Source organism: Lithobates pipiens, unplaced genomic scaffold (assembly GCF_037356315.1).
Source record: "Lithobates pipiens isolate NorthernLeopardFrog02 unplaced genomic scaffold, aLitPip1_a1.2 Scaffold_8, whole genome shotgun sequence".
NCBI lineage: Eukaryota > Metazoa > Chordata > Amphibia > Anura > Ranidae > Lithobates > Lithobates pipiens.
This window is the reverse complement of record NW_027507903.1, coordinates 494,041,746-494,058,932: the sequence shown is the minus strand read 5'-3', so window position 1 is coordinate 494,058,932 and position 17,187 is coordinate 494,041,746. Positions and strand designations below refer to the sequence as shown.

The 17,187-nt window shown below is 42.2% G+C and overlaps 2 protein-coding genes across 2 annotated transcripts in view; one reads left to right on the top strand and one right to left on the bottom strand.

Moving 5' to 3' along the window:
• Positions 1-17,187, top strand: part of LOC143960486 (estradiol 17 beta-dehydrogenase 5-like) — a 99,843-nt gene that overhangs the window by 56,136 nt on the left and 26,520 nt on the right. Inside the window, exons 3-5 of the mRNA XM_077469134.1 lie at positions 5,878-6,056; positions 6,140-6,275; positions 16,979-17,091. Coding sequence (XP_077325260.1) covers positions 5,878-6,056; positions 6,140-6,275; positions 16,979-17,091 — 428 coding nt within the window. The remainder of the gene's footprint in view (positions 1-5,877; positions 6,057-6,139; positions 6,276-16,978; positions 17,092-17,187) is intronic.
• On the bottom strand, positions 3,180-4,500 carry LOC143960484 (uncharacterized). Its single transcript, XM_077469133.1, has 2 exons — positions 4,377-4,500; positions 3,180-3,771 (listed from the first exon to the last, which is right to left on the bottom strand). Exons 1-2 carry the CDS (start codon positions 4,490-4,492, stop codon positions 3,408-3,410), a joined length of 480 nt encoding a protein of 159 aa, XP_077325259.1. The 5' UTR covers positions 4,493-4,500; the 3' UTR covers positions 3,180-3,407.

Sequence of the window (17,187 nt, the reverse complement as noted above, 5' to 3'; positions counted from 1 at the left end):
ATGCCCGACCAGAGTTATGGGACTCAGAATGCCCAGGATATGCAGACCGAGTACTGAAGAGAGCAAAGTGGGAGGAAGTCTACAAATATGTCACACCAAACTGGGACGAGATGTCTGCAACTGAACAGGATAACTGAGGTGAGTGCAAGGTTTGTTGTGTCTGTGCAGCAGGGTACACATGCATCCTAGTAAAGATTTTACCCCCTAATGACCAGGCCATTTTATAGCAATACAGCACTTTGTCACTGACAATGCTGCAAATTCCACAAAATTAGACATGCTATCTGCCAATAGAACTTAACCAAAAAGTGCATTCTATGTTTTTTATATATTGCAGGAAAGGAGGTTTATATACGTTGGAGGTCCCTGCGCGACCGTTACAAAAAAGAAGTCAACGAAGAGAAGGCTGCGGAGAGAAGCGGAGCACCCTCAACTCGTCGCAGGCCTAACCCCTATGCAGAGGCTTTGTCATTTTTGAGGCGCACCACTGAGATGCGCACATAAGTATATCCATTTATTTTACTTAGCGATTTGTGACCAGTAAAGGCATATTCATGTTTTTTTTTAAACGTGTAATCTTTATTGTTACCTAGAACTGTGTCAAGTGTCCCTGTGAGAGCAAGCGCAAGGCGCGAAAGTTCGTCGCCATCACCATCAGGAGACGCTGACACCAGTCAAGAAACCACAGAGACAGTGTCATCCCAAGAATATCATCCATCCACTCAAGAACCTGCGGTATGTATTTTAAAAATGTCACAATTTCTGTCCACAAAAAAACGTATTACTTACATTTTGAAAAGGCAGCTGGTGTTGGCATAAATGTTGGAGAAACAACAACAGCTTATTTTTGGGCAAGGTGTGACTTGTTCTTCTGGCTTTGGAGGTCTTCAGTGAGATCAGGTTTTTGCAGCAAAACAAGTACCTGTGTGTGATCTATTCTAAACAGGTGCTGCAATATTTGTACAAGCCATCATATGCTGTTCACTAAAGTGTGACCTCAGTATCAGATGCATAATCTATATATTATAACTATTGCAGGCAAATCCAGATAGGAGAGTCCGGTCTACTTCCACCACCCGTCGAACACGTACTCAACAAGAGACACCTTTTGAGGAATATTTCAACCGTATCATTGAAGAAATGAGAAAACAATCACAAAACCAGGCCAAAGATGATGAATTCCTCAACATCTCAGACCCAGATGTTATGTTCTTGAGAATGTTGCTTTGTGTAATCAGGGAGATTCCTGCAGATAAGCGCACTGAGGTCAGGGGTGATATACATGCCTATTTAACATATATTGTGTCCGCTTGCAAAGAGCAACGCCCATATCCTAAATTTCAGCCATGGGCTATGGGTTTTAATTCACCTAGTGGCTCTTTCAGTAGACCAATGCCCAGTCAGCAGTGCCATGACACAACATCTGCCATTAACCCTTATGCAGGACCCCCACCACTGTATACACCTTACCCGTCTAATCCTGGTTACAAAAGGATGCATGTGCAGCCACACCCAGTGTCTTCACCCTCATCTTCCCATTCAGGATCACCCGTAGATGTTGGCAGTGAACCAAGCCATTCTTCCCTGCGTAACCCTAATTATCCAATATATGAAAACTTATAGTATTCCTATGGCAGTGATATGACAGTTGTATTTTTCTTGTTGTGTAATGTTACTTAATGTTTTACCTACACTACTTAATGTTTTACCTACACGAACTAATGTTTACAACCAACCCCAGATTCCTCCATGTACACTGAACTGTACGCACAGAAGAATCTCCCACTGTCCCAAGCTTATACATGTTGCTACTTGGCCCCACTTGCTCTCACAATACCTGAACTTTCTGATTGGGTGCTAGCATTGTTTAGGTTGAGAGACTTGGCCCAGTGGGAGATTACCCCATCTACACAGTGGAGTGTACATGGAGACATCTTTTGCACTTTCTCCATCTAGCCAAATATTTCAGAACTGTTTACCGCACTCAGTGCCCATCTTTGGCCCCTTTCACACGGGGCGGATCAGTAATGATCTGCCCCGTGATGATCCGCTCGCTCAGCGGGGATTGCTCCGTTGTCCCCGCTGAGCCGGCTGCGGACAGGGCGGTCTCCGCACACTGTGCAGGGACCGCCCTGTCAGCTCTCCGCTCTCCTCTATGGTGATCGGACGAGCACGGACCGTCTGTCCGTGTCCATCCGATCCGCTTTGCAGACGGATAGAATAGGATTTTCCTCCGTCTGCAGAATCGGACTGTTGCGGAGGCGGACGATATCGGGTGCCACCGCAATTGTCCGATTCTGTAGACGGAGGGAAATCCAATTTTTCTAGCCGTCTGCAGAGCGGTTTGGATGAACATGGACAGATGGTCCGTGCTCTTCCGATCCCCATAGAAGAGCACAGAGAGCTCACAGGGCGGTCTCTGCACAGTGTGCCGGGACAGCCCTGTCTGCCACCGGCTCAGTGGGGACAATGGACAATGGAACAATCCCTGCCGACCGAGCGGATCATCACGGGACGGATCATTACTGATCTACCCTGTTTGAAAGGGGCCTTAAAGCACTTCAGGAATACTGTAACCTTTTTTTTTTTTTTTTTTAGGGGGGTAGTGGGGGATATTTTGTGGACTCGTTATCTGTTGCACTTGAAATTCAATACTTGAAACTAAAAGGAGATTTTATATATATATATTCCAAAGGAATTAAAAAACATTTTTCTATACTTGCAAGCATTCAATGTTTTTGTAAGGTTTTTCTATTTTTTATACACCCTGTGCATTGCAAAAAATAGAAATAAAAACAATTTAAATTGTTGAAAATTGTTGACTACTTTATTTAAGGCAAACGTGAAAACTGACACAAAAACTTGAAAACTGTGATGAAAAAACTTTGACATGTAAGGTCCATGCAACACCGGTTAAAAATTTACACATAGTCCAATTGCCATGGCAGCTGTCCATCTTCACTCAAAAAGTAATCAGTGAAATGTTCACGGACTTGTAGGGCCTGATTACTTGGACGAGTGCCAGTAACATGACCTATGGGTTCCTCAGAAACAGGGGTTTCGGTGGCCACGATCTCCATACCCCTCAAAAAATTGTGGAGAACACAACATGCTAGAACCACATTGACGGCATGATCAAAACACGCCATTTGGCAGTGCAAATGCCAAATGCACACTCAACCATTCTTCTAGCTCTGCTGAGTCGATAGTTAAAAATTCGCCTCCTGGCAGTGAGACCATGCCTGGTATAGGGCCTTAGCAGGTGAGTAGATAAGGCAAATGCCTCATCTCCCAGCACTACAAATGGAAGATCTGGTCCAGTAGTACCAGGGAGAGGCCTTGACTGTGGCACCTGAAATTCGCCATATTGAAACCGCCGCCGCCCCATTACGGAATTTCTGAAAATTCTAGAATCTCCAGAACTCCCATACGCTCCAACATCCACAGCGATGAACTTCATATTTGCTGAGTCCCAGAAGCACAATGGAAAAGTATTTCTTATAGTTGAAAAAGCGGGAACCGGATTTTGGAGGCTTGATGAGCCGGATGTGTTTCCCATCTAATGCCCCAATGCAGTTTGGGAAGTTGGTCTTCTCCCAAAATTCCTCCGCTATTTCCTCCCACAGACTGGATGTTGGCTCCGGCATGACTGATGTTCTCAGTTCTTCCCAGATAATATGACAGGTATCGTGCACAATGGTGGATACGGTGGAAATTCCCATCAGAAATTGATGATGGAGGGAGGTGAAACTGGCACCAGTGGCAAGGTATCTGCAATACAAAATTGATAACAATTCAGAAAATATAAAATATAGTAAAATAAAAAAAAATAAAAAAAAAAATCAATATACATATGGAGTTCTACATGGTAACAAATAAACATCAGCATCTATATAAGCTGATGACTTTTAACACATTGCAGCCCAAAGATAAAACATCCCTCGGCTCTGGTAGTAGGTGCTGGCATCCAAACAGGAAGCCTGGTGGTGGGTTGGTCTAGTACAAAATATTATTTGGTGGTACCTTGCTTGTTAATGCAAAATTCTGCCTTTGTGTTCAGAGCTCACCTACATAATGAGAAACGACTGAAATTTGATGACGTTTCCTATTTGCAAAAAATAAAACTGACTGTGCAAGGCACGATAGATAGTTTTTAAGGATAAAAAATAATGGTAATGGTAGTAATGTGCGAAAAATCGCTGTTGTGATATAGATTAGGTCATAGATTCATCTATATATATATATATATATATATATATATATATATATATATACATACATACATACATACATACACACATACACACTATTGCCAATATTGCCTAAGCCTGCATGTACATGAATTTAAGCATTTGTTCAACATATGGAAAACCTACCTTAAAGTAAGTAACAGCCGTTCTTCTGGACTAATGCTTCTTCGCATATTGGTCGTGGTTCTGGTCAGGTGTCCTCTAACAAGTACCAACAGCTCATCGAAGCACGCCACCGACATCCTTGTGTAATTATAGAACTTGTCCCCACGAGTCCTCAGCTCACCGAACATGAGGGCAAAGTAGCCGATCGATAGGCGCTGAGACGTTAAGGGATGGACCCAGTAACGACGAGGACGTCGCCTACTCTGGATCGCTCTTCTTGTCTTCATCCTCATCATTAGCAAAATGAGCATTGCAAGCAAACTACCCATATTTGCATTCATTTTTTCAAAAAACTCTGGCACAAAACTGAGCACTCCTCTCCCTGCAAAACTCCAACACACACTCAGCCAGAGAACAAAGAAACAGGTTTAAATACAGAGGACCGCAATGCATCATGGGAACATTCCAGGGAACAAAAACATAAATAAATAAAAGGGTTGCTATGGGAATAAAAACTGCAGTTAAACGCAACCGCATAAAAACGCACGTAAACGCAGGTAAGCGCACTGTGCAAACGCAGCTGATCGCTGTGCCTGGAGCCTTGAATTTTGTAGAAAAAAATAAACATGATAACTTGCGGCAGAACAGCCGCCCGTGTGAAAGGGGCCTAAGGGGGAAGTTTCAGGAAAAAAACTTACATTTTTGTATTGGCGTATAACACGCACACGCTATTTGCACCCAATTTTCATGGTGAAAAAGTGAGTGTTATACGCCAATAAATACAGTAATTTAAACTGCAGAAAAGTACAATTGTAATCACAATAGAAGACTGCTAGTGGAAATGTTGTATATCTGAGTAGCATGGTTTAGTCCTGAGTCATCCTACTGCACATGGAGTCGGCTCTTTGTGGCCGGTGAGATGCCTTGAATTCTCCGACATGTTTTTTTATGTAATGCACTGTCTTATATTGCAACTCTCTACACGTCACGCCTGTAACACTAATCGTGACCAATGTATGTGTTTTTGTTTTTGTTTTTGTCTGTCTTGTTTTGCTTTTGGTTACTTGTTCACTGTCTGAAATTCCAATAAACAGATTTGCAAAAAAAAAAAAAAAAAAATTGCAGATCACAATAGAAGACTGGAATTCATAAAGCCTGGCACAGACAGATTTTGGGAAAGTGTTTGGCATGCATTCTAAAAATGGCACAGCATGAGCCAAATTCATGTATCTGTCTAGAACTTGTACTTGAATTGGTATTTTATTTTGAATTATGTGCAAAAATGGAGCAAAAAAAATAAAGCAAAAATGGCACAGTAACTTTATTGGATTTCCCCCAATGTTTTGCATGAGATTTCAGCACTGGCTGAAAAACAAATCACCCCACAATTCCCTCATCATGTCCCTCAGTTATCTTGGTGCTGCTAAATCTCAAAACAAAAATATGAACTTCAGACAGTCTGACCTCTCTAGCGTGTTGGAAATCTCCAACTAATGTTTTTTTTTTCTTCTTTTTTTTAAAGCTCTGGTGCACTTTCCACAGGCCTAACTTGGTTCAGAAAGGTCTGCAGAGATCCCTGGAAGCTCTTAATATGAAATACTTGGATCTCTTTCTCATCCACGTGCCTGTAGAATTTCAGGTAATTTCAGGTAAGCAGATTTCCTGGGATGGGGCATTGTTGAACTCTAGCCTTCCCTTCAGTCTTGCACAGTTGCACAACCTCCTCTCCTGTAGTGAAATTACTGCTGAGTATCGCTGTACAAGCAGATATTCTAATTTCCTGCAAATATTTTTCAGGCTATGGAGCAGTGTAAAGATGCTGGCCTGGTCAAATCTATTGGAGTTTCCAACTTCAATCGTCGGCAGCTGGAGCTGATCCTCAAAAAGCGAGGATTAAAATACAAGCCCGTCTGCAATCAGGTAATGCATTCTCAATTCTGTATTAAGATTAAGATCACAGTTAAAGTAAACCTGGAAAGTCAAATACAAACAAAATGCTAAATCTAATAAAGAACAGGGGCACAAATCATTTGCGCATAGTATGTCAGGTCGAAGAACAGCCTATCATCTGTAATCCTACCCCCTCTCTTGATTAAAAAAAAAGACACCATGAAAAAATAGTGGTGCCATTCCCCCTCTCCTTTGATTGGCAGAGCCAAGTTTACTTTCACATTCCTCTCTCCTCTCCTTCAGAGATACAGCTACTAAGCTCACTGAGTCAGTGGAGCATACATTGAGAGACATCAGAGTATACTTAGAGAGACTCTGTGATTAGGTGGGAGGGGAATAGTGTGATGTTAGGTCTCCACCCCCCAAGCTTTGGTGCTATGCCACTCCCACAGTTTGGCAGATTTCTGAGGGCTACAACTGTATGAGGATGCATTTTTGAGTGGTACACACAATGTGAGTGTGTACCGTATGTGTGTGTGTGTGTGTGTGTGTGTGTGTGTGTACAATCTGAACAAAAGTAAACTAAACTGAAGTAGTAATTTAGACGTAACGCATAGGGTGGAGCACTGTACACTTAGTGTCTTCACAGTCAGTTGGTAATTTGTGTTGTCTTAGTGGCTGGCTTTGTACGACATACAGTATGTGGAGCTGTCAGCCAGATCAGTCTGTGTGGTGAGCCCCAGCTTCTGCCCACTCTGAGATGTTATATTCTTGTCATTCTGTTTAAATTGTGAGTGCGGTTTTTAATGCTTTTTAAATATTTTTTGTGGACTCAGTGAGCACTGTTTATTTATTTTTATGGCTGCGGATTTAATACTTTCTACCTGGTCATTAGAGATTGGAGCCGTCAATATAACTGATCCCTACCTGTTTTGACCTTTTTATGGTTTTAAGGACTAACACGGGAGGTGAGATTTGAGCCAGCCGTTGATGGATTGAAATTCAGCTGGTTTAGCATCGGTCCATCTATGGATAGACTAGTTGTATAGAAGTTGATCTCTTGATCGACTTCTGTACAACCAGACTGTTGGAAGATTTTGATTCGATCAGGGCTGCTGGCTATAGCTGTCAGTACTGATGAGTGTAGATCACTTGTATATCTTTGAAAGTTGTGAAGATAGACTTATTCTTGAACTTTTATTGATGTAATAATTGATGTAATAATTGTTCTTTATAATTTTATGTATTTGGCACTGAGTTTTACATTATTGTACTGAGCTAAGATATTTCTTAGCTCGGTACAATAATTTTTTGTTCCATTTAAAAGTCTTTTACACTTTTGAGTACGTGCCAAGAAATTATTTATTTGTTATCCTCTGAAATATGAACTTGCACTCTTTTTACTCCAATGAGCTGCATTCTCGTCCACAACTCATGTAAACAAAGAGGCCGGCTGTGGGATGGGAGTAAAAAAGTGTGAGTTCGGAGTTGGAGTAAAGATGAGTTTAGAGGATGCCCAAGCTCATCTTTATTCTTGACTGGCTCTCTAATGGTGATAACGGTTGACCATTTTTGCACAATATGTTGAGGCACAGATGCTTATAGTCTTCACAATGGGTACATGTGCCAGGGTGACATTACAGGAGCACAGCTGGGAGTCAGTTGTCACCCTGTAAAAGCAAATGTTTGAACTACCATGGCAGGATCACAAGGGGTTATTTAAAAGAAAACCTGAAGAAAAAACAACTTATGCAATTTCATCAATATGGTAAAGTTTACAGTATTTAAGATTTGTGTGACCGAGTTTACATCTACTGACTTTTTATACTTAATAGGGATTTGGATAGTGAGATCTTCCTGGCACCATTCCTGTCCACTTCTTTGCATATCATTTGTGTAAAGGTGTATATGGATATATATGTATATATATATATATATATATATATATATATATATATATATATTATTTTCCCCACAAATAGAGCTTTCTTTTGGTGGTATTTGATCACCTCTGCGGTTTTTATTTTTTGCGCTATAAACAAAAAGACTGACAATTTTGAAGAAATTTTTTTTTTACTTTTTGCTATAGTAAATATCCCCCAAAAATATATATTAAAAAAACAATTTCTTCCTTTGTTTAGGCCGATAGGTAATCTTCTACATATTTTTTGGTAAAAAAACTCACAAGTCTATATTGATTGGCTTGCGCAACAATTATAGCACCTACAAAATAGGGGATAGATTTATGGCATTTTTATTATTATTTTTCTTTAGTTATGGCGGTGATCTGTGATTTTTATTGGGACTTGCGACATTGGGATCATTGACATTTATACAGCAATCAGTGCTAAAAATAGCCACTGTTTACTCTATAAATGTCACTGGTAGGGAAGAGGTTAAACACTAGGGGGCGATCAAGGGGTTAAATGTGTTCCCTCAGCGTGTTCTAACTGTAGGGAGGATGGGCTATCACTGACATGACAGATCACTGTTCCCAATGTTTAAATAACCAGTTCCCCATTCTGCATCTCCTCACCGTGATCGCGGGCCACCGGTGGACATCGAGTTCGCGGGACCCACAAGCACTCTCCCACGGAGAGTACAAACATGGGCCAGCTAGCCCAGGATTACGAAAGGAATGCATGGGAATGCTCTTTTGTGCACCCGTGCCATTCTGCTGATGTACATTGGTGTGTGGTGGTGGGGAAGCTGTTAAAGTGGTTCTAAAGCCAAGACTATTTTTTACCTTAATTCATTCCCTGCATTAAGGTAGAGAAAATTGAGTAACTGAAAAACTGTATGTTAGTGCAAATAAAAAAAGTATCACGGACAGTGATAGGATGTAGATAGTCTAGGGCAGTGATGGCGAACCTTGGCACCCCAGATGTTTTGGAACTACATTTCCCATGATACTCCACTACACAGTGCAGGAACATCATGGGAAACGTAGTTCCAAAACATCTGGGGTGCCAAGGTTGGCCATCTCTGGTCTAGGGGTTAGGTTAACCCTCGATACCTCTGTATAAGGTTACTTCCAATCCCCACAGGCCTGAAGATTTAAACCTTTGAGACACAAAAGACAATGACAATGTCTCTCCGAGCAAAATCTAAATCTTCTTTGGTGTGAATATTTAAAGGGGGCTTCCAGAAGGTACCGCCCTTTGAACGTGCCATACAGATTATCCAATCAAATACAGAGACAGTTTATGACAAAAGTGAAACTAATCATTTACTAGGAAATCACGTGCTTTACAAGAAGTGTGAGGTAACTTATGAGAAACTAACAAGAAAGGCAATCAAAATGGAAACTGATTATAATAAAATAGATGCAGTTAAGCTAAATATCCGCTCAATCCCCTCTTAGATCATATAAGATGATCTCTACATTCTATGTTGTGTTTAAAAAAACTTCTTTGGGATTGGGGCATAGATGGGATGTACTTTGCTACATATTCAACATTTTTCATACCCTGATTTTTGAGCATAAGGATACTTAAATTTTAGCAAAAGCATCTTATCAGTAAAACTATCTCCAATCTCTCTCATGGTTCTAGCTTGTGTCATTGTAATGTTCTTGTGTGTGTGTGTGTGTGTGTGTGTTCCCACAGATACTTTTAATTGCACCCAAATCCTACAGATACAGTTTGTGATGATCCAGGTGGGTAGGAAGACTGCCAGAGAGATCAGGAGGCAAAATGCTTTGCCAGAAGTCTGTGGTGAAATAAGCAAGGTCATCTTCTTTGGCCGGATCTGCTTTCCCAGGAACTTCTCTTTTGTCTGCTTGGACTTCTGCATGAGGGCCTCCTGTATCTAAGATCTCCTTCCTGCTCTTGGGGCTTAGGGCAACCTTTTTCACTCGGTTGGCATGGATCCAGGACTGGCAATTTTCCACTAGGATGGCTGTTCTGGTCACTGCAACCACTGTGGTAGGAGGTCCAAAGGGATACTTTTGCTTCTTACTTCTGTTCAGCTGTTGGACCACCACTGTGTCTCCCACCTTGAAGGGGTGAGTAGCTCCCTGTGAAGAAAAAGGAGAGGTGCGAGCAACATTTCTCTCAACTGTATTTGTTTCAACCAGTTTCCTTGCATATTCTTCCAGTATTAAGTCTAAAGCTCCCTTTTCTACCATTAAAGGTGCTCTGGCCCATGGGGTAGGGAAAGATCAACCCATCAAGACTTTAAAAGATGAATACCCTGTTGTCTTGGAAGGGGTCATTCTTATTTCTGCCAGGAGTGCTGGGAGAACCTTTTTCCAGTTGGCAAAGGTTCCTTCTGTGGCCTTTCTTATTTTGTCTTTTATTGTTTAGTTCATTCTTTCTACTATCCCTGAGCTTTGAGGGTGGTAGGGAATGTGAAATTTCCATTCTATCTTGAGAGTTTTTACCAAGTCCTGGCAGACCCTTGATGCAAATGTTGGTCCATTGTCTGAGTTTATTTGAAGTGGGCACCCCCATCGAGGAATGATTTCCTGAATGAGGATCCTCACCACTGTTTGTGCATCTTCTTTTGTGGTTACAAAAAGTTCAACCCATTTTTAGAACATACAGTGGTGTGAAAAAGTGTTTGCCCCCTTCCTCATTTCCTGTTCCTTTGCATGTTTGTCACACTTAAGTGTTTCGGAACATCAAACCAATTTAAACAATACTCAAGGACAACACAAGTAAACACAAAATGCAATTTGTAAATGAAGGTGTTTATTATTAAAGGTGAAAAAAAATCCAAACCATCATGGCCCTGTGTGAAAAAGTGATTGCCCCCCTTGTTAAAAAATACTATAACTGTTGTTGTCCACACCTGAGTTCAATTTCTCTAGCCACACCCAGGCCTGATTATTGCCACACCTGTTCACAATCAAGGCATCACTTAAATAGGAGCTGCTTGACACAGTAAGGTCCACCAGAAGATCCTTAAAAGCTACACATCATGCCGAGACCCAAAGAAATTCAGGAACAATTGAGAAAGAAAGTAATTGAGATCTATCAGTCTGGAAAGGGTTATGAAGCCATTTCCAAAGCTTTGGCAATCCAGCGAACCACAGTGAGAGCCATTATCCACAAATGGCGAAGACATGGAACAGTGGTGAACCTTCCCAGGAGTGGCCGGCCGCCCAAAATTACCCCAAGAGCGCAGCGACGACTCATCCAAGAGGTCACATAAGACCCCACAACAACGTCCAAGGAACTGCAGGCCTCACTTGCCTCAGTTAAGGTCAGCGTTCATGCCTCCACCATTAGGAAAAGACTGGGCAAAAATGGCCTGCATGGCAGAGTTCCAAGGAGAAAACCACTGCTGAGCAAAAAGAACATCAAAGCTCGTCTCAATTTCTCCACAACACATCTTGATGATCCCCAAGACTTTTGGGACAACATTCTGTGGACCGATGAGACAAAAGTGGAACTCTTTGGAAGGTGTGTGTCCAAGTATATCTGGCGTAGAAGGAACACTGCATTTCATAAAAAGAACATTATACCAACAGTAAAATATGGTGGTGGTAGTGTGATGGTCTGGGGCTGTTTTGCTGCTTCAGGACCTGGAAGACTTGCCGTGATAAAAGGAACTATGAATTCTGCTGTCTACCAAGAGATCCTGAAGGAGAATGTCCGACCATCTGTTCGTGTACTCAAGCTGAAACGAACTTGGGTTCTGCAGCAGGACAATGATCCTAAACACACCAGCAAGTCCACCACCGAATGGCTGAAGAAAAACAAAATGAAGACTTTGGAGTGGCCTAGCCAAAGTCCTGACCTGAATCCTATTGAGATGTTGTGGTATGACCTTAAAAAGGCCATTCATGCTCGAAAACCCTCTAATGTAACTGAATTAGGACAATTCTGCAAAGATGAGTGGGCCAAAATTCCTCCAGGACGCTGTAAAAGCCTCATTGCACGTTATCGCAAACGCTTGGTTGCAGTTGTTGCTGCTAAGGGTGGCCCAACCAGTTATTAGATTTAGGGGGCAATCACTTTTTCACACAGGGCCATGATGGTTTGGATTTTTTTTCACCTTTAATAATAAACACCTTCATTTACAAATTGCATTTTGTGTTTACTTGTGTTGTCCTTGAGTATTGTTTAAATTGGTTTGATGTTCCGAAACACTTAAGTGTGACAAACATGCAAAGGAACAGGAAATGAGGAAGGGGGCAAACACTTTTTCACACCACTGTATCTACAATTACCAAAAGAGATTCCTGTCTTTTGCCTAGTTTGGGCAATCTGAAAATGTGTAAAGGGAGTTGTTGGATATATCAGGTGTTCATGTTTGGCCTTGTGTGGGTTGTTCTTGATACACGTGATGCATCTTGATACATAATCTTTAACTCTCCAAAAAAGTTCAGTAAAATAAAAATCTTTCTCCAGTAGTTCACAAGTGGCCTTCCAGCCTCTGTGACCTACTCTATGATACTGAGCAATAAAAAGTTATGCACTAGCAACCGGAATACATGGCTTATATATACTTTAGGTAGGTAGTGTGAGTTTAATTATTCACATTTTCAGCTCTACGTGTCACCAATTATTTTATCGTTTAAAAAGAAATAATATTTTGTGCACCTATTTGATAGAATTTTTATATAAGTTACAGCTCAGGTTAGAGGTTGGTAGGGATCGTAGTGCCGTGGTGATACACTATTTGAAGGGAATGTGATTGGTGTATCTATTTTTTATAAAGATTTGTGTTGGCAGTGGGTATTTCAGTAAGGGGATGGCTTTGTAATGTGAGGAGGGGGAATTTATGTGTAGTAAGGGCCCCGACCACTAGAGGCCTAATGGTGACCTCCAGAGTTAGGGAGAGCTGACATCCTTCTTTGTAAAGTGGGTTACCAGGCATGGTGGGTATGATACAAGAAGAAATGCTGAGTGCCAGTCGCTTTTTTGAATGTGATTTATTGTCTCTTAACAGAACTGTGGGAGAGAGGGTTAGGGCCAGGACACCCTTGAGTAGATGCAATGTTAATTGGCAGACTCTGAGACTTCTATAAGTATATAGCTATACAATGGAAGGCTTTCAGCCGGATAACACTTCTGTATAGGTAGGACCGCTGTGTCCTATGGCAATTAATCTTGCAACAGTCAATAAAAGGTAGTTGTACGTGACTCTTGGTAACACAGAACAGTCCGTTTCTCATCTCAATAGTATCTCACTGTAGAGCTTCACTCAATGTGAGAAACCATAAATCAGCCTGAGACAGAAGTACAGTTAAATCACACTTGTTTAATAATAAAAAGGTAAACAGAGTAAACGTAGTAAAAACATAGGCAGAGTTCAAGAGGAAGTAAACCCTGGTAGGTTTTACTTCCTCTTTATTTCCCCGCAAAGGAAAAGCATGATCGAATACTATGCATCACATAGCACATTATGTGTCACTCACTTGAAACCGAAGCCTGCAATGTCACAGTTGTCCCCACTAGCAGGAAGCGTCCATCTTCACCCCTCTTCCTTTCCGGGGCCATGAACTCTGGCTCTGTGACTGCGCACAGGAGCCGCTAGTCACGGCATGACCCTTATGACCCCTATTAGAAACTATATGCTTTTCCCTTTCTAAAGTACGCATGCGCCGTAGTTATCGCCGCTCAGGTCTTTCGGAAATATCTCCTAAACCGTGGAGGTTTAGGAGATATTTCAAGCACCTACAGGTAAGCCTTAATATAGGCTTACCTGTAGGTAAAGGTGGTTGTACAGGGTGTAAAACCACTTTCAGGAACTGGAACGGATAGTCAGACAAGCCAAAATGGCAGGAAGCCAGAGATGAGTGTAGTAGAACAGCAAGCAGGATCTGTAGTCAGAAGGGACGGCCTGCAACACAGGTTGTACCAGAGCAGCCACAGTGGGAGATTCCAGGTGAGCCGTGCGACTCAGGGGCATTTGTAATGCCATGGCAAACTGATCCATGCGGTGATCCTGCTCATCCAATCTGGAAAAGAATATTACCAACAAGTGGATTGACTTCATCTTCTAAATTTATGGCCTTCGCCTATTGTCAGAAATCATGAATCAGACTGAGACAGAAGTGCAGTTAAATCAAACTTGTTTAATAATAATAAAAAGGTAAACAGAATAAACGTAGTCAAAACATAGCCAGATTTCAGGAACTGGAACGGATAGTCAGACAAGCCAAAACGTCAGGGAGCCAGTGATGAGCGTAGTAGAACAGCAAGCAGCATCTGGAGCCAGGAGGAATGTCAACCAAGCAAGTCTTTAACAGGAACACAGGAGAGAGTCTCTAGAGCTGTGCCCAAGGTGAAGGCAGAGATCATCTTGGCTGGACGGCTTAAGTAGGCAGGACTGACGAGTAGGATATCTTCAATAGGTAAGTCACTGTGGTGAAAAAGGAACTGACAATTAATGGACAGCTGAGCGGCCAGCTTTGATAAGGAAGGGCTGAGCCCAGCCCTGACACTCACCGAGCTCCCAGTCTCTCACTAGACTGCCAGATCCCAGTCGTCACTTGATCCCATGAGCTCTTCCACAGCTATCTCACTGTATACTCAAGCGTCAGCCCCGCTATCCTGCTGGGTCCCTGGCTTGGGACTTGCTGAAGTTTTCCCACTTCTTCACCGTCCCCGGTTGGTGTGGAGACTACTCTCTACTTGCACAAGCTTACTCACTGTAGTCTCCGGTAGTAAGATGGATGGTCCCTTAGTGGCAACAGCTTCCCTTCTACCTGTGACCACAACTGGTTCCCCCCAGCTGAACCTTCTCAAGTTGGTTGTTCTCCAATCCTGCAGTCCCAACCCTATGCTGCTTCTTGTGCTCCTGGATAGGCTTCAGGCAGCCTAGCAGCCAGGCGTCCCTGTGATAGGCCTTAGGCTTTTGGCCTAGCAGCTCGGGGAAACACACGTTCACCCAGACTGCCGTCCAGGTGGCACAGGACCCCGGTCATCTGACTACACCCAAACAAATAGGTTCCTCCAGCAGGCCAAGGGACTAAAGCAACCCCTGGCAATTGTCTGAGACATCCCATCCACTCATATTCTGACCTTGTGAAGCCCCTGTCATTCTAATGTCACCAGACACAGTGCCACCTAGTGACAGAAGAGAAAAAGTGAAGCGATTCCAGAATTAGAGGGGAATCAATTCATCTTCTATCAATTGGCCAGGAAAATTACCACCTGGCAATCTAAATTTATTAGCAACCCTGCCTAAACAGAAGGGTGCTACATATGCTTAGGAGATAAGCATGCAGATTAATGCTCCATTTTTCGGGGGGAGGGGGGGATTTTTGCTTATACATATTGTAGGGGGTGCACTTTGGCATGTTAGCCTTGGGCTCCAGATGACCTTGTCCCGACACTGGCCAAGAGAGCTGGTGGGTGACCCAAGAAGAATAGGTTTTGGGGGCTGCTCTGTGCAATACCATTGTTATATGTTTATTATTATAATTAAAAAAAAAAGATCCCTTCCAACCGCTTTAAATGTTCCTAATACTTGAACCTCAGTATTTGATACTGGAGAGTTAAACCATTTGATATTCCTCTGGGACTCTATCAATGAAATTCCTGTGCTAAGTTCACGGGTCTGTATATCTGCTTTGCCCATTGTGAGGGATTCCCACACCCCCTGTACCATTTATGAGGTGTTCCCACTGTCTCTGTACTGAGTTCCTAGGTGTGCACTCCTATTGTGGCCATTGTGAGTGGTTCACCCAATCCTTAGCTGAGGTCCCAGGTCTACACACTTACTGTATTCATTAACCACTTCAAAACCAAGCCTATTTCTGGCACTTGTTCCCTACAAGTTAAAATCAGTATTTTTTGCTACAAAATCACTTAGAACCCCCAAATATTATATATAATTTTTTTTAGCAAAAACCCTAGAGAATAACAGGGTGGTCTTTGCAATATTTTATGTCACATGGTAAATACCCCTTGTGACAGTAATAGGCAGTGACAGGTACACTTTATGGAGGGATCTAAAAGAACCCAAACCCCTCCTCTGCACTTCAAAGTATTCAAATGGTCAAAATCTGCGTATTTGAATACCTTCATTTTTTTTAAATCTACGCCGATAACATGGCGTTGCTTCAGGGATAATACATCGAAGACCCAATCAAAGCCGTTTCTGGACGTGCCGACTGGTCGTTCGGGTCAGCACCAAAAATTGCAGTAAAAAACTCACCAAGATCCACTCTAAAAGAAAGTTCAGAAGCTTTTTTGGGGTGATTGCTGTGTGTAGGGCAGCCCATTCAGGTGGATGGGCTGCCCTATGTGTGATGTGTGAAAATGCTCCAATACGCCTCCCCCACCCCTCGCTAAAACCCCCCCCCCAAAAAAAGCATGTGGGAATGGAGTTCCCGCTATGCAGATTTGTGAATGGGCTTGACAGCAGAGTGTTTCTGTCCACTCCTTTCTATGTACTTGTATAAAGTTGGCCATTTGCTATGCAATTTGTGTGTTTAGTGAGAAGGGTGATCACTGATTGCAATTCATTTAAAAAAAAGTGCACCTGGGAATGGGAGGGTGGATGATGCAGGGTGTGTGCTAATGAGGTCAGTGGATCAACTCATACCTGTGTCAGGACCTCTAGTCTGATCAGGAAGACAGACATTACAAATGGAAATATCTGGATACATGGATGAGCACAAGAAAAGTAAGTGAATGTAGATTTAATGGAAAGCTTTGATATTTTTGCAAACAAAGAACTTGAATGCTATATTGGTGCATAGGGAAGCTGGAATTTAGATATAACAAAAAAGTGTACAAACTTACCCTTTAATGTATTTCTTGTCTGTGCAGGTAGAATGCCATGTGTACCTGAACCAAGAGAAACTGCTGAAATTCTGCAATGAGAATGACATTGTGCTGGTTGCGTATAGTGTCCTGGGCTCCAGCCGGGATGTAACATTTGGGTAAATACAAAAGTTTGTGTAAGATGGTAAAGAAGAACCCTGTTATGTACTATTTGAATCTCAGCTGTACTTAGGCTGCTTTCACACTAGGGCGGT